The 26,244-nt window shown below is 38.8% G+C and overlaps 1 protein-coding gene across 2 annotated transcripts in view; it reads left to right on the plus strand.

The window, feature by feature from the left end:
- The window catches only part of TMEFF1 (transmembrane protein with EGF like and two follistatin like domains 1), an 82,044-nt gene that overhangs the window by 29,980 nt on the left and 25,820 nt on the right, over window positions 1–26,244 (plus strand). Inside the window, exons 3-6 of one of the 2 annotated variants that reach the window (XM_032860718.1) lie at window positions 4,357–4,486; window positions 7,832–7,858; window positions 10,327–10,423; window positions 24,274–24,422. In XM_032860718.1, the coding sequence (XP_032716609.1) occupies window positions 4,357–4,486; window positions 7,832–7,858; window positions 10,327–10,423; window positions 24,274–24,422 (403 nt within the window). The remainder of the gene's footprint in view (window positions 1–4,356; window positions 4,487–7,831; window positions 7,859–10,326; window positions 10,424–24,273; window positions 24,423–26,244) is intronic. The other variant, XM_032860719.1, reaches the window with a different exon arrangement.

Below are 26,244 nucleotides of genomic sequence, written 5' to 3' on the forward strand. Positions count from 1 at the left end.
ATCTATAATATATTGAAAAAATGGGGGAGCCTGGGTGGCTCAGTGGGTTAAGCCTCTGCCTTCAGCTCAGGTCATGATCTCAGGGTCCTGGGATCGAGCCCCGCATTGGGCTCCTTGCTCAGTGGGGAGCCTGCTTCTCTCTCTGCCTCTGCCTGCCTCTCTGCCTGCTTGTGATCTCTGTCTCTCTCTCTCTCTGTCAAATAAATAAATAAAATCTTTAAAAAAAAAGAAAAGAAAAAATGTCTTCCTTTCACTCCAGATTACTAATTGCTCTTCTCAAAGGCAACATGTGTTACTTTGTATTACCTTCTAGAAATATTATGTGTTATACAAGTGTATGTAGTTGATCTTGAACCCCACAGGCTTGAACTGTGTGGGTCTACTTATACATGGGTTTATTATAGTACAGTACTGTAAATATATTTTCTCTTTTATATGATTTTCTTTTTTTTTTTTAAGGTTTTTATTTATTCATTTGAGAGAGAGAGAGAAAGCACAAGCAAGGGGAGGGGTAGAGGGAGAAGCAGGTTCCCTGCTGAGCAGGGAGCACGATGTAGAACTCGATCTCAGGACCCTGGGACCATGACCTATACCAAAGGCAGATGCTTAACTGAGCCATCCAGGCAACCTCTTTATTCTTTCTTTCTTTCTATCCATCTATCTATATATCTATCTATTTAAAGATTTTATTCATTCATTTGTCAGAGAGAGAGAGCACAAGCAGGCAGAGTGGCAGGCAGAGGCAGAGAGAGAAGCAGGCTCCCTGCTAAGCAAGGAGCCCGATGCAGGACTCCATCCATCCCAGGACCCTGGGCTCATGACCCAAGCCGAAGGCAGCTGCTTAACCAACTGAGCTGCATGGGTGTCCCTTAGATGATTTTCTTAATACCATTTTCTTTTCTCTGGGGCACCTGGGTGGCTCAGTGGGTTAAAGCCTCTGCCTTCGGCTCAGGTCATGATCCCAGGGTCCTGAGATCGAGCCCTGCATTGGGCTCTCTGCTCAGCAGGGAGCCTGCTTCCTTCTCTCTCTCTGCCCGCCTCTCTGCCTACTTGTGATTTCTGTCTGTCAAATAAATAAATAATCTTAAAAAAAAATACCATTTTCTTTTCTCTAGCCTATTTTATTGTAAAAATACAACATATAATACATGTAACAAACCAAATATGTGTTAATTGACTATGTTATTGGTAAGGCTTCTTGTCAACAGTAGGTATTAAGATTTGGGAGAGTCAGGTTATGCATGAATTTTTGGAGCCAAATCCCCATGTTTAAGAGTCAATTGTAGGTGTTTTCATTTCTCTTTTCAGTACTAAATCACTCAAAATATTTGTCTTAGGTTCCTTTTTAGTTTATACAGATTACAAAAATGTTAAAGAAGTTAGTGTCATTTTCATTTTTAATAATTTTTTTTTAAAGATTTTATTTATTTATTTGACAGGGAGAGATCACAAAGCAGGCAGAGAGGCAGGCAGAGAGAGAGGAGGAAGCAGGCTCCTTGCTGAGCAGAGAGCCCGATGCGGGGCTCGATCCCAGGACCCTGAGATCATGACCCGAGCCGAAGGTAGCAGCTTAACCCACTGAGCCACCCAGGCGCCCCTTTAATAATTTTTGATATAAAGACATTTTGAATTTTCATATCGTATTTTTCTATTTTTGTTTTTAGGATTCTGCTTTTCATTAGCTGAAAGTCTTTCCCTGCAACTCTAAGATTATAAAAAGTAGCCTTTTGGACCTTTTTAAATGTATTTGGACAGCTAGAAAATCCTCTCATGATCTGTCTGAATCCCTAGCATTCTTACCTGGTGGCAAAGCAGGAAAGAGAAATAAAAGTTAGGAGTTGAGATCACTAGACATTTATCCAGTGCTTGCTTTGTGCTCAGTGCTAGACGCTGAGGATATAAAGATGTTTGAAGACAAGTTGCTTGCCCTGTAGGAGCAAACTGCCTAAGGGCTTACAGCCTGATTTGATCCTGCTGCTGAATGAACCTTCCTTTGACTACTCTGCCTCCTTATAATTTATAAATCTGTTCAAGTTAGAGTTAGGTTATTGCCAGCTGAAGAAAAATTACCTCGTATGTCCATTAAACACTTCTCTGCTGGGTGCTTTAGCAGTATCTTTCAATTCCATTTAAAAAACTTGCTTGTGATTCAGCATGCTTTTAGTGTTAATATGAGCTTTCTGGTATATAATTTAAACACATTTTAAAAGATAATAACAGGATTTTAAATAAAGTCTAAAATTGTTTTTTTCAGTCTGCTAATAAGAGCTATCACATAAACAAAGCAACTTTTATTTTGTACCGAGAAAAATGATCAAAATTGCATTTTTCCTTTAAAACGTGGGTTATGGGGGTAGCACAGCCAGCTTAGCATCTGACTCTTGGTTTTGGCTGAGGTCATTATCTCAGGGTCATGAGATTGAGCCCCATGTTTTGGTCCGTGCTAAGTGTGGAGTTGCTTAAGACTCTCTCCCTTTCCTTCTGCCCCTCCCACTTGTGCTCTCCCTCGCTTTCTCTCAAATAAATAAATCTGCAAACCGCCCCCCCCCCAGAAAACCCAGAACAAAACACTTGAGTTATGTACAGAGAGGAGGACCTATGACTATTACCCTTTTTTCTTTCTTCAAATTTGTTCTTCTCCCTGGAGTTCTCTGGATTATGTCTTTTTTCCTGAATTTATCAGTATCTGTTCTTGCTAGATGTCATGCCTTCTTATAAGATCTTTGTATTAGGGTTCTCCAGAGATATAGAACCAATAGGAAATATATATGGTATATGTATATGGGGGAGTATGGAGGGGGAGTGTTTATATTATAAGGGATTGGTTTGCTTGATTATGGAGGCTGAAAAGTCCCATGATCCACTCTTTGGAAGCTGGAGGTCCAGGAAAACTGGTAGTATAGTTCCGGTCCCAATCCGAAGGCCACAGAACCAGGAGAATACCCATGTCCCAAATCAGGCAGGGAGAGCCATTCTCCTTTCCTCCCCTTTTTTGTTCTACTTAGGCTCTCAGTGTATTGGATGATCCCACCAACATTGACTCAGTCCATTGATTCAAATGGAAATTCATCCAGAAAACTGTCATAGAGCATCCAGAAATAATATTGAATCTGGACACCCTGGGGCCTAGTCAGGATGGCACATAATATCGACCATCCCAACCTTGTTGTTACTCTCTTATTTATTATATTCAGCACAGTTCCTGACACACAGTAGGTACACAACAAATGCTTGCGTGGATGTGGCTCCAGAGCTATGCACTTTGCACCTTTCTGAATTACTTTGGATCATGTTCTTCCAGGTAAATAGAAGGTATAGGGGAGAGTTCTTTCCCCCAGTGAGCATGGCAGTGTGGAGGCAGCAGACCTCAGGCAGAGTCAGGATCTTGGGTTAAGTCAGTGCCCATGTTAGAAGTCACATGTTGTTAAAATTGTCCAAATCCCTTCATTTGCCCATACAAAATGAGACATTCCTAAGAGAGACCCCCAGACACAGACTGACAGAACAGCAGGTCTGCATCTTCCATCTCATGCTCACTCCTAGGTATGTGCTTGTTAGGTTGGATTTTGGGGTCATAGCCTGCACTAGTGAACCTCCTGTTCACTACCACTGAGTGACACAATGACACTGCTGAATAACTTGAGTGTGTAGTGGTTAAAGTACATCACACATCCTAGAGTAGGAAATCAGAGGTTTCCTACTCTTGGCTATGACTCTGGGCAACTACCTAAGACTCAGAAATGATGAGAGCATAGCAAAACCAGCTAATACTTATTGGGAATTTACTATGACCAGATATAAATGTAAAGATGGATTTCTCTTACTCCTCACAACAACTTTATTAGGTGGATGGCTATTATAATTACCATGTTACAGGGGGGAAAACGGTGATGATACTAGTCCATAGTCACATGGATGCTGGTGGACTTGGAGATCATGTATTTCTTCCTGTTTTCTATAGTGTTTACCTTGGGACTTCACATTTCACAGGTATTGAAAAAATGAATTTTGATAATAATAAAATGACGTTATATAGTTAGTGCTTCTTAGCTTATTACAAACATTGCCAAGAATTTCCCTCTTACCTCACTTGATCTTTGTAACAAGCAGATGAAGTAGGTAGCATGGGATTTTCATTCTCATTTTTGTGGATAGTTGATAATTATTTTCATTATAAATGTGAAAAAAGTTGTGAGAAAGTGGTATAATTCTCTTTTTTTAAAAAAACCAAATAAAAGGACAAACTATTCTGGAGTAGAACTAAGTCAAAATACTATAGTATTACATTCATGAATATGAAATAAACTATTAATATTCATGCCTAGTTTTGAGAATTTATTTTTGTTTCTTTTGCAGTGTCATACAAATTACATTCCTGTCTGTGGATCAAATGGGGACACTTACCAAAATGAATGCTTTCTCAGAAGGGCTGCTTGTAAGCACCAGAAAGAGATAACAGTAGTAGCAAGAGGCCCATGCTACTCTGGTATGTGTGGTATTTTTCTGAGCAAACTTTAGAAATGATTCCACCATGGTTTCTCAAAGGAAATTTCCAGTCAGAGGTGTATTCCCAGAACTGCTGTACGGGTTATTGTTTGGGGAGCTCTTTTTTGTCAGCATTTCATGTTGTTGCTTTTTAACCCCAGATGGTCGAATACTGTGTTGCATCCCGTACATTGTTAATGCTTGTTGCCATTTTCATGGGGACTTTGCATATCTTTTGCCTTATGGTTTAAATATTAGATAGAACAAGATTTGGCGTGAGAAATGATATGGGATCTGTTTTGTTGATTTTTATTTTCTTGGTGCAGGGGAGGGGTGGAGACTATCCATAGAAAGCCATTAGTGGCATCCCAGGATGTGTCTCTTTCCAAGCTTGTCTCTTTTTATATCTTCTCTCTTCTGTCTGCCAGTCTTTGTCACCTATCTTCCTCCAGTTTTTTTGTATTTCTTCCTTCTCTTTTCCTTCCTGAATCGGTAGTGATTATTTTTGGAAGGCGTGCATGTAAGTTTCTTACTTGGATTTGTATTTTGGGGCAGGGATGCAGGTGATGTATTGTAATTTGAATTACTGTATAAAGATTAGCAGTAAAGGTATAGACACTTCTTATATGATACAGTGTATTTTTTTACTTTCCCTTTATGTTACCGTACCTGTGTTCAGAATTTTTACTGGGGCTCCATTATATAAGCATGAACGATCCATTGTCTAAGTAGTTGATCTCCAACTCCAGGTCCGCTGGTACCACATGACTGAAAGTCCCCCTACTCTAAATTACATGGTTGGTCCTTGTGGCCTGACCAGCCTTCACCGTAGGACTGTTGTGTGTGGCCAACCCCACCTTAAGATCTGATGTGGTCAGTGCCCTCCCTAAACATGACACTTCAATCAGGTATGATATAGATTACCTTTCAGAAGCTGAGACAAAAACCAGACCTGTCTTTGGACAAAGACAAATTCATTTCCCTACACCAGATAATTAGGTGCTTGGTGAAATGATTGTGTTCTTGGGCCAATAGACTATTGTTTATTGTGATTCTTGTCTATTTCTCTAAGTACCTTGTGTTTCACAGACTTGGTTTAGAAACTAAAAAAGAATACAGAACCCTTTATAATCCCAAATTAGAAGCAGGATGGTAGATTGGAAAAAGCACTGCACAGCTATTTCTTGCTGTATGACCTTGGATAAGTCACTTAGACCCTCTGAGCCCCAGTTACTTAAACTGTTAAATGGATATCATCTCGGGATTGTTAAATGAGGATTGAATCAGCTAAGCTGTGAGTTGCTATATTGGTCTTGTTAGTTGCTCGGTGGGCCAGTGTTGTTCATCTCATTTGGTCTTTTTATTAGTCCTGGTCCCTGTGCTAGAAACAACGTTCTCTTTTGTTTACTTGAAATCTCCTGTCTTATGCTTTAAGGTTGAGCTTTACCCTTTTACCCTTTGCAGTTTTTCTTCCGTGGCATCTCCTGGCAGAGTTTGTTCATACTTTGTGCCTATCTCTCAGTATATATCCTAGCATTTCGTTTCTCTGACACATGTGTCTCCTGCCAGAGCAGTTGCTTCTCAGCAGGAAGGCAGTATGCCCTGCCTGGGGAGGTATAGCCTAGTCCCTGGGTAGGGGTGGAGTTGTGTGGATGGTGGAAGGCACATGTGCAATGAAAATATAATCTACAAGAAGAATTCAATCTCATTATCGGGGGAGTCACGATATTTAATTTTTTAAAGAATTTTTAAGGGCACTAAGGAAAGGGAAGGTATGGGTATGGTTTGAAAACTGGTTGGGCATGAGTATCTCATGCACTGGGGCTTCCTTATTTATCAGTTTATTCCTAGCATTTATCGTGTTGCCTAGCACTTAATATGTACCCAGTCAATGTATGTAGAATAGAAGGAAAAAGGGAGTGTTTTCCTAAGAAAAGTTTGGTCCTAAAACAATTTTAAATTGAGTTCCCTTCTTTCTTTTGTTTTTTTCCTGCTCTTCCAATCTTTCTTTTCCTCCTTATTTACTCAGATGTAATTGTTTATGGTCAATCAAAATTGAATACAATTTAAGACTTTATAAAATCCCATGAAGATTTTACAGTAGACATTATAAAAAATATGTATTTTTCTAGTTCCTCCTGTTTCTACCATGTTTTGGGAATTCGATCGTTATCTGAAGGAGATTAAAGGGGAAGGAGTGATATTATGAAGGGCATTATCTCCCATTCTGGGGAGCTCTGTGAAGAACTGAAGTGGGTTCTTAAGGATGTTTCTCCCCCATCCTCCCCGAAAGTGCTGGATAAAGTGTGTCAAGTACATCACTTGCCATCTCTGCTTTTTACTATATCATGCTGATGATACTATAGCATTACCCTCTTTGTAACATGCTCTACACCATATGTTGGCCTTTTAAGGATTTATAAAATAAATATTTCATATTAATTACATTTTAGGCTGACTTCTTGCTGGTAATATTGAGGGAGGCTCTTTAATTTCATTAGTGATGAGTGTCTCACCTACACCTTGGTGAGAGTGCTTCTGGTTAAGTTTCCTAGACGAAGCTCATTTTAGCAGTAATTTGAAAACCTCAGCTCTGAAGTTCTTCCCTTTTAAGCCTTGAGGCTTTTTCTTACCTTTTGGCTTTTGGCCTTTGTCCACAGATTTCATTAAGATTTTTGGAGCAAGACCCAAAGCTCTTTTCCTCCCATTCTGATAAAAGTAGTTTATTCATTATTCCTCTCAAGCTTTAACGAAATTAATTTTTTTTTCCTTTTAAGTGAGTTAATTAAAATTACTTTTATCTAGCCATTTACTTTATAGTGTTTGTTGGCCTTTACTTGTGCAAGGCACCTGCATATTTCCTAAATGGGCTACAACAGATGTATGAGGTATAGATGATCGTGTGTCCAAGGAATTTCTATTTGGAGAAAGACATGGAATAGGTATATAGGAACAGTTTAGTTCCATATTAAAAAAAAAATAACAGAAAGGCTACATGAGAATTCCTATTACAGTTTGATTTCTTTAAAAGATTTATTTATTTATTTTAGAGAGCAAGAGAGCGAGTGAGCGCCCAAACATGTGTGAGTGGGGGTTTCGGGGAGAGGCAGATTGGGGGAGAGGGAGAATCTCAAGCAGACTCCCTAATGAGCATGGTGCCCAATGCAGGGCTCGATCTCACAACCCTGAGATCGTGACCTGAGCTGAAACCAAGAGTCAGAGGCTCAACTGACTGAGCCACCCACGCACCCCATCACAGTTTGATTTTTGATAGGAAATTTTACCATTGCATAAGATGAAATTTCCAGCAAAAATATTTCTATTCACTGTTTGTTTTTATTCTCAGATAATGGCTCTGGATCTGGAGAAGGAGGTAAGTTTCAAGTACCTCTTAAAGGACGTTTGTTTTCTGTCATTTTCTGTTTTGAACAGCTTTATTGAGGTAAAATTCCCATACTATACAGTTCACTCATTTAAATGTACAGTACAGTGGCTTTTGGTACATAGAGTTATGCATTCATCACCGCAATCAATTTTAGAACATTTTCATTACTCCAGAAAGAAACTCTTAGCCATCACTCGCAACCCTAGGCACTTTGTATTATGTGGTTATTTTCGCTAAAGTTTTGTTGACACAAAAAGCGGAAATGTAACTCCTGTTAAAATTGAGATTGCACCAAAGTGCCTTCTCCTTGGGATCATCCCCACAGGTGATTTTGGGTTGCACCAGAGTATTGGTGAATCTCTCACCCCTTGCTTACAAATTTTTGCTCTTAAGGAATTTTTAAGCTTCAGGATTATAAAACTCTCGAACGAGTTGTGCATTGCAAAGAGAAGGCTTGCAGAATAACTGTAGTAGAATCTGTGTTTTGAAATTTTATTTTACAGATATATAAATCACTTCTGTTTAAGAAGGAACATCTGGTAATAGCATTTAACAAGAGTTTACTCTAAATTATCAGAATTAAGAATGATTAATTTATGTCAACTCTAATGAAACTGTCATACTTAGTATCCATGGTATGCAAAATAATGCTGGAGGTACTGTGGAGATCCACTCAAAGAAAACTTACTCTAGTAAAATTCACACTTAAACAGATGAAAATTAAAATTGTGATCCTTTCGATACTATCGAAACCTTACTTCAGACTTCCACATTTCATAGAATCCTAAAATGTCAGAGTTGGAAGACACTTCAAAGGTCACTTTAGGGAATAGAAGAAATGGGATGACAGTTTCAGAGGGGAAAAATAATTAAAGCTATATCCCATAATAAGATGTGATTTAAATAGACATGTTCAAGCAGAGGCTTCATGATCACTTCTGAAGGACCATCAGGCCATCAATTCTAGACCTGAGAGCTGGAAAGGATTTTAAGAGAGATCATGTTAGTATAATCTCTGTGGTCAGATATTCAGTAAGGAAATTGTTCTTATACTAAAGAAGTGGAAGTTTTGTGTATGTCAAGGTTTGTGTCAAGATTTGTGTAAATAGTGTAAATACTGGATGTCTTGCTCCGAGGATATAAGGTGGACAATTTCTCTTTAGGGAGTATGAGTTTAGAAAGGCCAACTGCTTTGTTCAGATTAGTACATAAACTTAAGGGAGCTCGGGGTGTCCATACCAAAGCCTCAGAAATACATAGGATTCCCTGGAATCGGGGAGTGTTCATAAGAATTTGGGGCAAGATTTCTACTTAAAGTGTAGGCAGACACTAAAAAATGGAAAGTTTGGGAGTATTACCAAACTGAGACATTTTAGATTTATGGATTTTTCCTTTTTTTTTTTTTTTAAAGATTTTATTTATTTATTTGACAGAGAGAGGTCACAAGTAGATGGAGAGGCAGGCAGAGAGAAAGAGAGAGAGAGAGGGAAGCAGGCTCCCTGCTGAGCAGAGAGCCCGATGCGGGATTCGATCCCAGGACTCTGAGATCATGACCTGAGCCGAAGGCAGCGGCTTAACCCACTGAGCCACCCAGGCACCCCAAGGATTTTTCCTTTTTCTATCTTCTTTACTAATTGACACCCCCTGAATAAGGTGTTCTTTTCCAAACCAGAATGGGAGATCCCTTGAGAAAGCTGAATCCCTAAATTGCTCTCAGAACAGAGCTCCCTGCCCAGTTTGAAACGATCAGGGTAGGATCCATTCTAGATGAGCCCCACAAATGTAGAAGCCCTTAAATGTGGGATAGGAGTTGGGGACTTAGAGGTATGCACGGTTTTTTGTGCTGGATCGTAGGAGACCCACACACTTCTGTATTCTGGGTACTTATGGCTGTGCTAAGTGGCAAAGTAGGAAAAGAGGCAAGTCTTTCATAAGGAGAGCCCTTTCCTTTCACAGATTTGGAGATAAATATATATATATATATTTTATCCTGGAATTAGTTGTTAATAGAGTAAGAAAGGCAGGTTTGAAACTGATGTGAAGAAGTGGTTATACTCTATTGCATTTAATCATTTATTTGCTGACCAGCATCATACACACTATTTCAGTAGGGTAATCACTGGACCAAATTTATTACCCATGTTTTATTTTCTCTTTCTTATTTAATGTTATGTGATAATTCTTCTAAAGGAAATTGTCAAAACCTATATTGTACCTTTGTACATAGGTTAAGGGATTGTTTTGCTAGTACCAATACTTATTTTCCTCATAGATTATCTTGTACTCTGTATTGGCAACATTTTTGGGCCCAAGCATTGATAGATTTTGGAAGTAATTATTTTCAAGAGCTCAGGTATATTTTCCTTAGAAATAGGATAATGGCTGCTGAAAACGTGAAGCTTATCTGGAAAGGAACCCAACTTTTGCTTGAAAATTTAATTTTTCTTTTTAAACAGAAGAGGAGGGATCAGGGGCAGAAGTTCACAGAAAACACTCCAAGTGTGGACCTTGCAAATATAAAGCTGAGTGTGATGAAGATGCAGAAAATGTTGGGTGAGTTGATTTAGGGAAAGGGATGCATTTTCTTGGAAGCTAATCATCAGCACTATTATATTGTAGAGAGGGATCTTTTAACCCGATTCTAGGTATTTTGTATGTGCCTTCTATATTTTTTTGTTTAACGGTGTTTGTATTAATTTTTCTCTTATGTTAATATAATATCATAGCTATTTAAGTTAAAGTATTGTATTTTAGAATGAGAATCCATGTATAATTTTTTTAGGTTTACCTCTCCCTTTATTTTTATTGACAGTTTTATATATTTTATCCTAAGTGCCAATTTTATGCCTCAAAAATACTTTTATTCTGAATTCTTCTACCATTATACTTTCTACTAGTATTAATAAGTTTCTCGTTTTCTTAACTTGCATTTTTATGTAAAAACTTTGCACGTATTTCCATGTAAGGAAAATCCAGAATTTGAGATACAGTAATTATTATGTAATGAGTAAAATATTTTTAGAAATCCCATTTGCACAGGCTGACCTGTTGTTGTTTTATTTTCTCACTCATATTCAGCCTTCAGTAAGGTGGGTTTTGTAGCTGGGCAGCATTGTCTGTCCAATTTTCACACAGTATGGGGTGAAGAGCAACAATACTGGCATCATTGGCACAGTATGTTTGTTTCTTCCTGTTTATTTATTCCCATTCTCAACCTCTCATTTCCCCGCGGTGTTTGCTTTTTGCATAGTTGATTCTAAAAGCTTTAATGCTGACTTCAGGACATTATAGCCCAAATGGATCTTCACATCCCTATTTCCTCTTAGTGGATAGTTTAAAACACTTATTTTATAGAGATTTGTACTTTCTTCCTTGCTCACACATATATTCACTCTGTGTTTTCTGGTCCCAGGTTTTATTCAGCCCTCAAATACATATTTAGGTCTTTCACTAAATAGTAGTAATATGGTGTAATTAGCATTAATGCCCATAGGGAGTTTTGAAAATCAGGATCGCAACTTTTTCAGGATTATGGTTCAAAATTGGCTGTTTGGGTGGTATATGGTAAAATTAATGTCTGATAATTTCCTTGATATATTTTAAAGGTGGTGAGAATTGGCACAAGACAAGTTTAGTAAAAAGTGAATTTAGCAAAACTTGAGTTTGCTCTATTTCTACATGTTGGTCACTTGGGTTGACATGTGTCCATCCATTTCAGTCAGAGTGATTTGATTGGGAAGTACATGTTTTCCAAAGTAGATGTGGGTCTGCAGAACACGAAAGAAATGATGAGTGATATGGACTTGCAGAGAGAACAGACAAGAGATGTTATGTGCTCCTCCTCTTGCTTTGTGCTAATGGTATGGCATGATGAAGTACTGGGTGTGTGTGTGTCTACTTTTGTAGAGATTTAGTTCTTTTTAGTGTTTTTGTTCAGGACTGTTCTATAAAGGTGTTCAGAGTCAAAATAGTTGTCAGTGATTGATTGATTGGCTTGGTCTGTTGATCTGTTTTTATTCCTTTGATGGTAGCTCTCTCCAGTCCTGTTTTAGACATTTCTCTGCTCTCATTTTTCATCCCTCAATTGAAAGAGATAGAGATCTTCTGCTTGGAAGTAGAACAGTTTCCATCTAGTCTCAGAGGCAGCCTCACATATGACATCTCTATAGTAGAATATCCATCTTTCCAGGAACACCACCTCATAATATAATATGTACCCTATGCCCAGTCAGAGTAACTCTCTTGCAGGTATGAAATTCATTTTGTGCATCTGTTTGAGGACCTGCAACCAACGTTTTGCAGATAACAGGCTTTAAGCATAAGGAAGTGGGCACAGACCAGGGAAGAACTTACCAGTAGAAAGGAGCATGCAGGCTGAGGAGCCAGCCAGGGAACATGAAGACTGGGACAGGCCGCCAAGTCCAGGCCAGGAAATTGGTGCAATAATGGGAAAACATTAAGGAAGCAGTTGGTACCTTTACCTAAATTTACGTAAGTGATTAAGCTAAAATGGCTAATCCTACAATGGAAGAAGACAGAAGGATATTTTAGGACATTAATCTTTTATGTATAGAACACTTAATACTGATTGTAGTGAGTTTAACAATTGAGCATACCTCAGTGGCTATTGTATTTTTTTTTTTTTTTAACTTTTAAGTGGGCCGTGGTACCGAGGAAATTATTTATTTATGTATTGTATGTATGTATGTATGTATGTATTTGACAGAGATCACAAGTAGGCAGAGAGGCAGGCAGAGAGAGAGAGGAAGGGAAGCAGGCTCCCTGCTGAGCAGAGAGCCCAATGCGGGGCTCGATCCTAGGACCCTGGGATCATGACCTGAGCCGAAAGCAGAGGCTTTAACCCACTGAGCCACCCAGTCACCCCCAGAATTGACTTCTTTATCCACTAGTGATTATTACCTATAGTTTGAAAAATATTCTTTGATACTATAATTGATATTATATTTCATGTTATCTTTTAGGTATGGATATTCATTTAAAAATATTTTTTCTCATTTTGAAATGTGTTTTCTATTAGAAGAAATGCTTATACCCTATCTGGTTTCCTAGGGCAGCTAAAATCTCTTGCTTTAAAGCTCTCTCTTTTTTTTTTCTACTAGTTTAGAAAACAACCCTGGCATTTTGTGGGATCAGTGGTATCATGTAACTTAATTCTTTGCTTAATAAGAGAAGTGCTAATTTTTTATTTAGCCATTTAAATGGAAATTTATTTAAATATATTGTCTTAGTGTTTCATATTGTATAGTGTGTTAGATTTTTCAGCTATTGTTACATAAATTGTTTTTTCAGCTCTTTAGGGCAGTTGTGTCTGGTGGCAAGAAGTATTATCCTGATTTTACAAGTGAAGCTGGTCTCAGAAGAGGCGAATGGCTTGCAGTTGCCCAGAACACAGGTCCAACGACAAGGGATTTTTCTAATGCGTACTCCCTGATGTTCTCAACGGTGGTTGCTTCGTCCCTGAGCTTATGGCTGCATTCTGCTTTGTGTTTTGGGTTCTTTGAAAATAATTTTTCTTCTCCCACCTCAGGTTCTTAGCTGCTGCTTCTGAGTACTGTTAAGGTGCTTTGACAATGAACCTGAGTATAGATGACCCCAGCTTTTAAGTTTGCTTCTCTTCTTTCCCAGAATAGGAGATAATAGACCTATAGGAACGGTGTCTAATGTAGGAATAAATTCTAAATGTAAAAGAGTAAATAGGTTCTTCTGAGTGAAGTGTATGGACTTTATTAATAAATAAAGCATGTATTTTATCTCTTGTTTGCTCAGTGGCTAATTTATTTATAATTTAAATTAGTTTTAGCTTCTGAAAGGCTTTTTTCCCCCTCTTCTTTCCTGAAGCAGCACATTGTGCCTCTCCAGTGACACTCTGGTGTTCACATGGGTTAGTGATAGCTATCTTCATTGATGCTTCCCTTTTGAATTTATACCTGGAGCTAGGTTGTGAGGTTCCAAGAAATTTGACAACCCCCCCCCCCCCGCGCCCCAGATGAGGTTTTGGTTTTCCGTTGTGACTATTGAAGTACAGTGGATGGACTTTCTGCTTAGTGTTTTTTGGGGGGACAGAGGGGGCGTTTGACAGAACTTTATTTCTCATTCCCGTAAAGTCTGTCACAGTACTGTGGAAGTCTGCAGAACAGCTGCTCTCCTTGTGGGGGGCTCAGCATTCCAAACCGCTTTGAGTTTCTGGCCTCCTAGAATGGAGGCAGGAAGAGCCTCAGAGTCTTGTACCAACAAATAAAGGCTTCAGCCCAGATCTGCTTAGTCTTAAAACTTGGAAACAGCTCCTGCTTTACAGCATGTTATATTTCTTGAACCATATGTTTGTAGCAACCCCTCCTTTTCTAAATAGCATTTCTAATCTGGCCAAAGGTGAAGTGACTGCTGCAGGATGGCCATTAGTTGTTTGTCTGGACAGTGGAGCCAGATAATCCTAAAACTCCTTCACATCAGTACCTTTATAGTCCTGACCTAAGTCTCTACCCACGAATGGTTTGAGATTTGGTAGAATCATCAGGCATAATGTCAATACAGGTGAGTTATAAAAGTCCTTGAATTACTTCTTTTGAACTTCATGTGTGATACCCTTTGTGGAAATAGTCCCTGCTCTCCTGCCTTTTTGATGTCAATCTTTTTGGAGATGCTCTTTCTCTGAGTGATGGGAGATTTCAGAGTTGCTCAGAGAATCATTGTAGGTATGCAGTGTGACAGACAACATTGATAAACAGTTAATCTACCTGCTTAGACATCTTTGTCCATCGTGGGACCATTTTCTGTTTGACACAGATGGCTGGTCAGTGTCACAGTCTGATGAGTCTCTCTCAGTAGGTGCAAGGAAATCTTTTTTCTGGTTTAAGCCAAGAGAGTGATGCTATACATGTGTGTCCTCCATTATGTTCTCCTTTCTGGATGCCACATAGACTTTTTAAAAAAAGAACCAAAGAAGTTCCTCTCCTTCCATTATCTATTCTTTATTTCTTCCTAATCAGAGATGACAGTAATTTTTTGTCATTTAACATCGCCCTTCTCTGGGTATATAGAATACAGACTTCTAAAACTATTTAGGTTTAATAAATTTGTATGCCGGCCCCTTAGATTATAATGGAAAAATAATTATAGGTTGTTCTTTTTCTTCTGATAACTGAAAACAACACTATTAAATATTAGTTTGTACATAGTAAGCTGGGTGTTAGCAATAGCAGGCTCCTCATCCAGAAATACTTTCCTACTACAGTACAGAGCCTTCCTGCTACTACTCAACACTACACAGCTGTCAGTAAAGGTTTCCTTTGAGAGGTCTGTTTTTAAAATGCAGAACACCATATCCCCATAACCTTTTGCAGGTTTCTGAATAATGTGCTACTCTTTGATAGTTTGCCTCTCATTCCCTCTGCCTGGAGTCCCATCTCTATTTATCTATCTAATTCCTACTCTTCCTTCTCGACTTGGATGAGGTGTGACTCAGGTCACAAGTCAGTGCCTCTTCCCAGAAGCCTCCCTTGCTGTCCTCCACAATCCCTATGAGTTAGGTGACCTTATTCTGTGTTGCTCCTTGTTCTTGAGAAATAACCTCTACGTGGCACTTATGCTGTTGGGATCACTAGCAGATGGTTGGTTCCCTAAGGACAGGGACTTTGTCTTGCTGATTTCTATACTGGTTGAACTTGCCATAAGGTTGGGTTGTAGTATCCCTCTGTAGGTCTTTGTTGAACTCATGGCTGTTCACACTAGGGCTTTATTACTCACTTAGAGCTGCACACAGGGTCATTGTATGGATTTAACATACATGAAAAAGACTGGTATTGTACTGAACTTTTTGCAGGCTTCATAGGTGTTTGTTAAATCTAAACAACTTCACATGATTTAGGTTTTTTTTTTTAAAGATTTTATTTATTTGAGAGAGTGAGCATGAGCAGAGGGAGAGGGAGAGGGAAAGGGAGAGAGAGAGAAGCAGACTCCCAGCTGAGTACAGAGCCCAATATGGGGCTCGATCCCAGAACCCCGAGGTTATGGACCTGAGCCAAAGGCAGACGCTAAACTGACTGAGCCACCCAGGCATCCTCACATACATTGGTTAAGCCAGTGTTTTTCTTAACTGCTAAATAAACTTACCATATCAGGAAGGAATAACACTTTTTATATAAAGTGAAGAGAAAGGAAGGGAAAGGATAGATTTTTTTCAATAATAATAATACTGCTTTCATATGTACCTAGTATTTGATTTCAAAGAGTTTTTTACAAAAGCTTATTTGGTTCTTTCACCAGTATTATGAGGTATTATCCCTATTTTAAAGACTTAGGGAGTTGTGATTTGCAAAAATCATAGAAGTCATTGAATTCATTTATGTATGTATGTATGCATTCATGCCTTTGAAATTTGCGGTGTTAGAAACTCAAAAGCTTCAAAAGGCTTCACAGTAAAAAATCTGCTTCCTGCCTCCGTTCCCCAGCCATTCAGGTGTCTTTACTAGAGGCAGTCATGTGATGTTTATTTAATCTCCCAGTGATTGTTTTATGCGTGTACAAGCAAGTAGGTACACATATACTCTTTCTTTCCTTTTTTAAAACTGATGGTAATAACACTGTGCATATTGTGTATGCATGCTTACGTATGTACACAATTTAAAAAATACTACATCTGTGTACCTAACACCTAGGGTATAAAATAGAATATTGCTGTATTACCAGTGTGGAGCATTAACCCAGCTGTAGAAGGAAAGGGCCGTAGTGCCATGATTGCATGAAAGCTTATAAAAGAAGATACATTGAATGGTTTCTGAGTCAGAGTCTGACTTTCAGTTTCCTGGAGAGTTTACAAGATTCCCTTCAGGGGACGTCAGTGGCCAAGAGCTTGACTGAGTCCTGGGGAACCTAGGACTTCTCATAGAGGAGACATCTGGCAGGATTCTAGTGTTGCCATGTATGGGTGACTGGCAGGAACGTGGTCAGAGAAGGGCCTGCTCTGTGTTTTCTCCTTCTTATCTTGCCAGCGCTGACCTCTAGCTCTCAGAAGTCAATTAAATGAGTGTGCTCAGAGTCAGGCAGTAGGACATGGGGGGAAGAGTGGGGACACTTCACCACCATCTGGTAAAGATGAGCCAGTTGTGGATCAGAGTCTGGAGCAGGCTTACCTGGGCATTCTGTCCCCTGGCTAAGAAGGGCATAGGGGCCGTAGACCTCTTAATAATTGGTAATCACAGCCGTCGAGAGGACTGTGCAGAGTGAAGCCGTTTCAGTGTCGACTGGTTGCTCTCGTATAGAGCTGTCACCTGGGATCTAACTTGTGTTGTATCTTTTCCAACAACAACCAGTTCTCGACTTCTCTACCAATCAGCTGTTACACGACTCAGTTCACTTCCGATGCTCTCCACTTGGACTTAGCCCAGATGACACAGAATGAAGGCACAGACCCACAAGACACCAGCTTTTTTGTGTTTATTGTGAAGGACGTAAATGGGCAGCCAGATGAAGAGGCGTATAGGGCGAGGTCCGGAAGGGTCTTGAGGAGTTTCTCTTCTGTCTCCATGGTATCAGGTGCACCACCTTCCCAGCACGTGGGTGTGTTCCCCAACCTGGAATGCTCCTGTTCAAAGTTTTTTATTGTGGTGTCATTATTGGTTAAATTATTGGCCGTTGGTGACTGAACTCCATTTCCAGTCCCTCTCTCTCTCCCCTGTTCCCAGAAGTCAGGTGGTTTGGGGTGGGAAGTGGAAGTTCTGACTTTAGCGTGGTGGGTATTTCTGTTGTCAAACTGGTCCCTCCCTTCTTTCCCACAGTGAGTCATTCCCTTAGCACATAAAAGATTCTTCCATCTATCAGACAGTTCCAAGAGTTTTAGGTGCTCTGTGCCAGGAATGGGGGACAAAGACCAAATATATTTTTTGTTATACCACAAGTATCCTAGAAATTAATTTGCCTCCCCTTCTGTATGGGATAGTCTGCTTCTTGTATTTTTGTTTTTATTTCTTGGTTTTACTCTCATTTTAGTCTATTTTTCAGTAGCTTCTTGAAAAGGAGTACAAGATGTTAAAAAAAAAAAAAAGCCAAAAACTTTTGAGACTTAATGTTTGAAAGTTTTTTTTTTTTGGTTTTTTTTTTTTTAAGATTTTATTTTTACATAATCTCTACACCCAGCATGGGGCTCGAACTCACAACTGCAAGATCAAGAGTCACATGCTCCACTGGCTGAGCCAGCCAGGCGCCCTGGAATTGTTTTTATCTTACACCTAATACTTATAACTTCTCAAGTACATAATTCTAAATGGGAAATAATTTTCCCTCAGAATTGTGAAAGCATGCCTCTGTTGTCTTCTAACTTCCAGTATTGCTGCAGAAGCCTGAAGCCATTCTGATTCCTGATCCTTTTTATAGGATCTGTTTTCTCTCTATTGAAGCATGTAGAATCTTTTGGTCCCCAGTATAGTGGAATTTCACAATGTTACACCCTTTCTTAGAAAGTTACTTATTTCTGATTTGAGAAATTTTCTTCAATTAGCATTTAAAAAAAATTTTTTTTTCTTAGTAATCTCCACAGCCAATGTGGGGCTTGAACCCCCAACCCTGAGATCAAACGTCGCATGCTCTGCTGACTGAGCCAGCCAGGCACCCCTTCTTCAGTTAGTTCTTTGATGATGACTTCCTTTCCTCTCTTTTCTATTTGTATTACTGTTATTTAGTTGTTGGACATCCCGGACTAGTCCTTTAATTTTTTACTTTTTCTCCCATTTTCTATTTATCTACCTCTCCTTTTTTGAGTTTTTTGTTTCTGCTGTAAAGCTTTATTTATTTATTTGAGAGAGAAAGAGCAAGCAGGTGCCAGCGGGGGGAGAGGCCAAAGGAGGGAAGGTGGGAGGGAGAGAGTCTCCAGCAGACTCTTCACTGAGTAAGGAGCCTGATGCGGGGCTTGATCCCATGACCTTGAGAACATGACCTGAGCTGAAATCAAGAGTCAGGTGCTTAACCAACTGAGCCACCCAGGTGCCCCTGTCATTTTAATTTCTAAGAGCTCATCTTTGTTCTCATGGTGCTCCTTTTTTTTTTTTTTTTTTTAAATAAATCATATCCTGCTGCTATTTTATAATTGCAGTATCTCTGCCTGTGAAGTACTGGTTGGTGTTCCGTCTGCCATGAGACTTCCTTTTTTATTTGTTTTTATTCAGTGAGTTGTAATCTGTTACTTTTATTGATTTTTTTTAAAGTTTATGTGGCCTTAGAAAGTGAGTTAGGGAGTACTCCTTCTATTCTCTGGATGACTTTGTGAAAGAATAGATTGATCTATTTATTGAATGATTGGAATGAATGTGTTCATAAATTTTCTTGTTTTTTTTTTTTTTTTTGAAGATTTTATTTATTTGTCAGAGAGAGACACAGTGAGAGAGGGAACACAAGCAGGGGGAGTGGGAGAAGGAGAAGCAGGCCTCCCACCGAGTAGGGAGCCCGATGTGGGGCTCAAACCCAGGACCCTGAGATCATGACCCGAGCCAAAGGCAGACGCCCAACGACTGAGCCAGCCAGGCACTCCCATAAATTTTCTTTTTAAACAACACCTGCCTCTGAAACTGTCTTTGAAGAACTTTTTTTGTTTTCAGACAACCAGTTTAATTCTTTAATGATTAAAATACCATTCAGCTTCTATGTCTTGTTCCAGTTAAATTCGATAGTTACTATTTTTAAAAAGTTACTCATTTTACCTAAGTTTTCAAATTTGCTGTCTTAAAGTGGCTTATAATAACCCTTCATCACCTGTTAAACCGTAATCCCCACTGAATGTAGTCTATTTCATTTCTCATGTGTTTTTCTCTCTTTCTGGATTTATCCTCCTTTGTAGATATGAGAGTCTTTTCAAAGGACCAAATTTGGCTTTATGAATCCTTTCTATTGTAACTTTGTTTCCTATTTCTGCTGAGATCTATCTACATTCCATATCTGTATCCCCATGTATCTGTATCCATTCCTCTGTTTTTTCCACTCTTTTTTGTTTTCACTGGACATATTTCATTGTTTTTTTTCTAACTTCTTGAATTGATGCCTAGTGATTTAATTTTTGGTCACTTTTTTAAGACGAGAAAAAACTTGAAGTGTTTATGTCTTGTGATCTTGGGCTTTTTACCTTTGTTCATATTCATCTTCCCTTTTTTAAAAAATATTTTATTTATTTATTTGACAGACAGAGATCACAAGTAGGCAGAGAGGCAGGCAGGGAGAGAGAGAGGAGGAAGCAGGCTCCCTGCTGACCAGAGAGCCCGATGCGGGGCTCGATCCCAGGACCCTAGGATCATGACCTGAGCCGAAAGCAGAGGCTTTAACCCACTGAGCCACCCAGGAGCCCCTTCATCTTCCCTTTTTATAATTCTTTGTTGTCAGGATTAAGTAAGGCAAAGGTGAGTATTCTCACATAGTAGGAGCAGAGTAAATGGTTGTTACATGTTTTGAATTTGGCATATTTACTGAAGTGATTTCTTCCCACCCTAGTGCACACGCCTATGCTTTGGGCATCCTGCCCTCCGCATCTCTGTCAGTGTGCAAACAGCTGTAATCGCTGTAATCAGTAGCATCAACAGCCTCTGGAGTCTAATATTTTCCTCCTCTGCTCATGGTCCTGAGCTGGACTTCCTTGGCATAGTAATTTTATTTTCTTTCCTCGTGTGCCATTGAGAACATAGCCATGGTTTGTTCTCAGAGTTCTTAGTCTGACCTGCAGTGGTGCCATCCCACCGAGGAATGCTAATTTTCTCCTACACTCGGTCACAGTTGTGCTCAGTGCCCACTGCTGAATCACTTGTTTCTTCTCACTGGATTGGTATGGTATCTTGCCTTTGTTGCTGGGCCTTTTCTTATTCCTGAAACAGCTCTATAATCTTTCATTAGCCACTTTTTCTCTTTTATTGCCATTCCAACTTTGGTCACTTATATCCCGTCAAGCTGGGGTCAGCAAGGATTTTCTGTAAAGGTTCAGATGATAAATATTTTACGCTTTGCAGACCAAATGTGGTCTCTGTCACATTCTCAATCCCCACACGCCTGCTGAAGTGTAAAAGCCATTTCTGACTTTAGTAAATACAAATTGCTAATTTTTTTTCTGGTGCCTTAATTTTTAAATTGTGAAATAGAATATATATTTTAAAATGCATGAAAACTTACACACTTGGTTTGATGCACAAAAATGAAATAAAGTTTTGTGAATCCTACCTCCCAAATCAGAAATAGAATATTATCAGTACTTCAGAGCTGCCCTTTGATGTTCTCCCTTACTGCATCTTTCTTCTACCTACCTAGTATCCTGCATTTTCTTTGCTTTTAAAATGGTTTTACCACATATGATAAATCTCTTAATTGATTTTGAGTTTTGTGTAAAATGGAATCATCTATGTACCTTCTTTTGCTTAGCAATTATGTTTTTGGGATTCATTCATGTGAATACACATGTTTCATTCAGTTTCACTGCTTATTGAATTTAATTTTTGGACTTTTACAGAGCATTTTACTGTTGATGGACATTTGGATTGTTTCCAGTCTTTTGTTCTCATGAGTAATGCTGCTTTGAATGTTCTTACTTACATTTCCTGATACACATGTATACGAGATTTTAAGGGACCTTACCTACCAGTGAAATTGTTGGGCCCTTGCAAGGCTAGCTTTGTTAATGTTACCTATGTATTTATGCTTTTGTTCTTCATTTGCATTTCAGATCTTCTTTATGAGATCATTGTTCAAATGCCTTTATGATTAACTTTACTGATAGCCATTGGATGACAAACTCTTAAGTTATTACTTCTTCCAAATTACTTTTATTTTACCCTCATTCATGAAAGATATTTGTCTTTATATAGAATTCTATTTTATCTCAGCACATTGTGGGCATTATTTCACTGTCTGACTATAAATAATTTGGCTTCAGTATTGCTTTTGAAGACACTTGTCCCTCTTACTCTTACCTCTTTTAAAAGTAACCTTTCTCTTTTTTCTGGCTGCTTTTAAAATAATCTTTTTTTTGTTGCTGCAAAATTCCACTGTGATATCTCTTTGTCTAGATTTCTTTTTAATAATCCTGTTTGGAATGTATCAGGCTTCTTGAATATTTAGATAAGTATCTTTTTTTAGTTTTCGAAAGTTTGACAAAGAATTGCTGGGAATATTGCCCTTGCCTCATTCCTTTTACTCCTTCTTGAGGTCCAGTCCAAGTTTTCCAAATTTTGTCACTTCCTGTCTTCCATGTCTTTTCATCTTTTTTTCCTTGTGTACCACCTCTTTACTCTCTGCTGTGGTTTGAGTAATTTCCTTTGACTTGTCTTCCAGTTCCTTAACTCACCTTTTGTTTATCTAATTTGCTGTTAAGTCTGTCTATTGCGTTTTAAAATTTCCTTTTGTTTTTTATTTTTTGAGAGAAAGAGAGTGTACATGCCATGGAGGGGGAGGGGCAGAGTGTGAGGAGGAGAGGAAATCCTAAGCAGGCTTCCCTCCCAGTGCAGAGCCCAATGCAGGGCTCAATCTCACAACCCAGAGATCATGACCTCAGCCTAAATGAAGAATCAGATGCTCAACCGACTGAGCCACCCAGGTGCCCCAAGTTTTTTTATTTCTAATAATACATTCTTACCTATTAGAAATTCTGTTTGGTTCATTTTCTTCCTTCCTTCCTTTTTTTTTTTTTTTTTAAAGTTACTCTTCTACCCTTGTGAGTCACATGCTTCACTGGCTGACCCAGCTGGGTACCCCTGCTTGGTTCATTTTCAGATCATTTTGTTCTACTCATGGTGTTTTGTTTCCTTATGTGTTGTAGATATATGACTGAGTGAGTGTGATCTGCTTATTTTTTCTCACAAGTGTATCTTGGAAAATGTTTGAGGTCGAGGATAATAAAGTTGGTTTCTCCAAAGGAGATTGCATTTGCTTCTGTCAGCTGCCTAAGGGCCTTTCCAGTCCTTGGCTCTTAAAATAAACTCTGGGCTTGAGGTTTTTCAGAACACCCAAGTAGTATTTTAAGTTGTAATTACCCATGTGAGGGCTGGCTTGTGGCTTTCAGTTCTCAGGGGAGATGTCTTTCTTCCCTCTCTTCAGTGCCATGGCTCAACACGGCATTTTCTTTCCCACTTTAAATAGTCCCTGTGGAATATGGAAACTCATTTCTAGTTTACCCTCATGTTGAGAGTTGTAGCTTTTTGAGGTTCCAGCTTTCCCAGGGTCTTCAAACTCCCCATCTTAGGTAGGTCGGCATTGTTTGTCTTCTGTTCCCAGGGGCCTTCAAGGCTACAAAAGTTGATAATTGAATTTACCCAGTTTGGTAAACACTTTTCAAGGTGAAAATCAGCTTTAGCCAGCTCAATTGACCTTTCTATGTTCCTGTCTTCATATAACTTTTATTCTGAATATACCTTGATTTCTTGTCAACTTATGAATGCATTTGAGAGAATATTTTAAAATACTCTTCCTGTAATTTTTGTTGTTTTCAGTGGGAAGCTTAGCATAACCTCTGAGTCTACAGTGTTGCTGGAAGCAGAAGAGTCTCAATTTTTTGAATTTTATTTTTATTTATTTATCTTTTAAAAGATTTTATTCATTTATTTGTCAGAGAGAGAGAGAGAGAGAGAGTATAAGTGGAGGGAGGTGGTGGGAAGCAGGCAGAGGCAGAGGGAGAAGTAGGCTCCCTGCTGGTCAGGGAGCCTGATGTGGGACTTGATCCCAGGACCCTGAGATCATGATCTGAGCTGAAGGCAGAGGCTTAACTGACTGAGCCACCCAGGTGCTCCTGTTTTTTTTCTTATTTTTATACTCTCATTTAGACTTTTTTGTTCTTGGGAGGAGTGATCATGACTGGGATCTCTTGTGCGGTGTCAGTGTTGAGGGGACACTCAGTGATACAGGTAGATGTGCAGCCAGAAACACTTTGGAGGGGTTTCATTTTACATGTTTCATATCAAATTATGTTTTTTAGTCTTTCTAGTTATTTGGTGAGGTTGGTATATTATTATAACCTCTATTTTACAGAACAAACTAAGACTTAGGGGAAGAATCTGGACCCAAATCTAGTAATTAGTTGGGCTGAGATTTAGATTCATGACTTTTGACTTGGTTCTGTGTCCTTTCCACTACGGCATTTTGCTTTTTAATTAACATTGTGGACATTTGACATCCCTTGATTATTGTATCTAGATATGAAAATTCTGGGGAAACCACTGGATTAATAATATCCAGATGAAATTGTCTCTAAATTCTCACCTGAAAGAAATTGTTAGCTGAGTGTTCACTTTGCTTAATTTTTTTATATCAGTGACTTAAAACAATATATTGACTTCTGTTAACAGCAAGCAGAAAAGAAGAAAGTGAGAAATACAGCACTGTGAAATACTTTTGTTGTAAATATAAGTAATTTTTGTCTTTTCCAACAGGTGTGTGTGTAATATAGATTGCAGTGGCTACAGTTTTAATCCTGTGTGTGCTTCTGATGGGAGTTCCTACAACAATCCTTGTTTTGTTCGAGAAGCATCTTGTATAAAGCAAGAACAAATTGATATAAGGCATCTTGGTCATTGCACAGGTAAAATCCATTCTACTCATCCAGAGACCTGTCTTTAATATTCTATGTCTGAAATCTTATTTGTCATTTAGGTAGTGTTCCATATTTGTAAAATGAGAAGTCTTTGATGTTCTATTTGTTTCTTCTATTACTTTGTATTTTAGAATTTCTTTGTTGTTACTAATTCAGATTTTTTTTTCATTTATTTTCATCATCTCAAGACTCAAACGATGCTTTTCTGTTGATCATGTAGTTACTAAGCCTTTCCTAACAGACTTGTAGATACATTCATAGTTCTTAAAGGTTGTCTCAAATTTATAGTAATGATTATAGCTATTTAATAGTCAACTTATTTTAATTATAGTAAAACTACAAGCATTACCATATATTCATATTTTTTTTCTAGAGCATAAAAGTTCACTTTGTTTTCACGTTCTCTCTGTAGTTTTTGCCCCTACATATTTTGTACTGTTAGAGATTTTGGTGTGAGGTTATAGAATGTAAGGAAAAATTATTACTTTCAGTTTAAAATTCTTTCTTACCAAGAAAATTCTTTTCTTGCTTTTTGTCATAGTTTAGAGCCACGATACCAGCTAAGAATTTGTTTTTGTTTTCCATTTCAACTAGAAATATCCAATCACTAAGGGCAGAACTTCTCAAGTTCCTTAGTAATACACGTATGGGCTAGGATAATGTGTTATTTCCTAGTAACTTACAACATACAAGAGCGGACACATTGTCATGGACTTGTGGGTCTTTCCTGCTTACAAGGCCCAACCCTCCTGCCTTTTTTGGACTTACTAAGGGTATATGTTTTTATCTAAGCTGAGGGGAAAATGTTGTAAGCCAGAGTTTGGTACTTTATACTGGTAAGAAATTATTTGTGAAATACAACACTAGGGATTGCAGTATCTCTGCTTTAAGCTACCAGAGAATGCTCAAGAAGCTCATCAGAGGATTTCCAGGTGCAGATCAGATATGGGTGGGAGAACACACCATTTGCTGATAGAGACCCCTTATAGGTAGACACTCCACCTAGCCTTGATCTTAAAGAAGTGTATAGTTTGTTTTTCTTTCATAGAGTGGCATTTAAAGCCCAAGTTGAAACAGTAGCTTAGAGAAATAATGCGTTCTATGAAGAACTGGTTCATGATTGAATGGTTCTACCTACAAATTCAAACTTCAAGTAGGTCAACCTTGAGAATTTTACTAATTGAAATTGATGCCTATTTAGAATCCTTTGGAGTAGTTGGTCCTTAACTTTTTTTTAAAAAAAGATTTTATTTACTTATTTGACAGACAGAGATCACAAGTAGGCAGAGAGGCAGGCAGAAAGGGAAGCAGGCCCCCCGCTGAGCAGAGAGCCTGATGTGGGACTCGATTCCAGGACCCCTGAAATCATGACCTGAGCTGAAGGCAGAAGCTTAATCCACTGAGCCACCCAGGCGCCCCGGTCCTTAACTTTTATCTTGGTCCTTTTGGTAATACTTCCATTCATACCTAATCACACCTTCCCTTTCCTTTCTCACTATGTAGTGGGACGCTGAAGCTTGTGCTTCCAACATGCATTTTTGACATCATTTTTTTTTTTTTTAAGATTTTATTTATTTGACAGAGAACACAAGTAGGCAGAGAGGCAAGCAGAGAGAGAGAGAGAGGAAGGGAAGCAGACTCCCTCCTGAGCAAAGAGTCCATGTGGGGGCTTGATCCCGGAATCCCGGGATCATGACCCAAGCCAAAGGCAGACGCTTTAACCCACTGAGCCACCCACGTGCCCCCAACATGCATTTTTGGTTCAGTTACAGTGTTCCCAGTCCAAATACAGTTCACCAGTCTGGGGTCA

The sequence above is a fragment of the Lontra canadensis genome, unplaced genomic scaffold (assembly GCF_010015895.1).
Source record: "Lontra canadensis isolate GAN:19392208 unplaced genomic scaffold, GSC_riverotter_1.0 scaffold19, whole genome shotgun sequence".
In the NCBI taxonomy this organism is placed as follows: Eukaryota; Metazoa; Chordata; class Mammalia; order Carnivora; family Mustelidae; genus Lontra; species Lontra canadensis.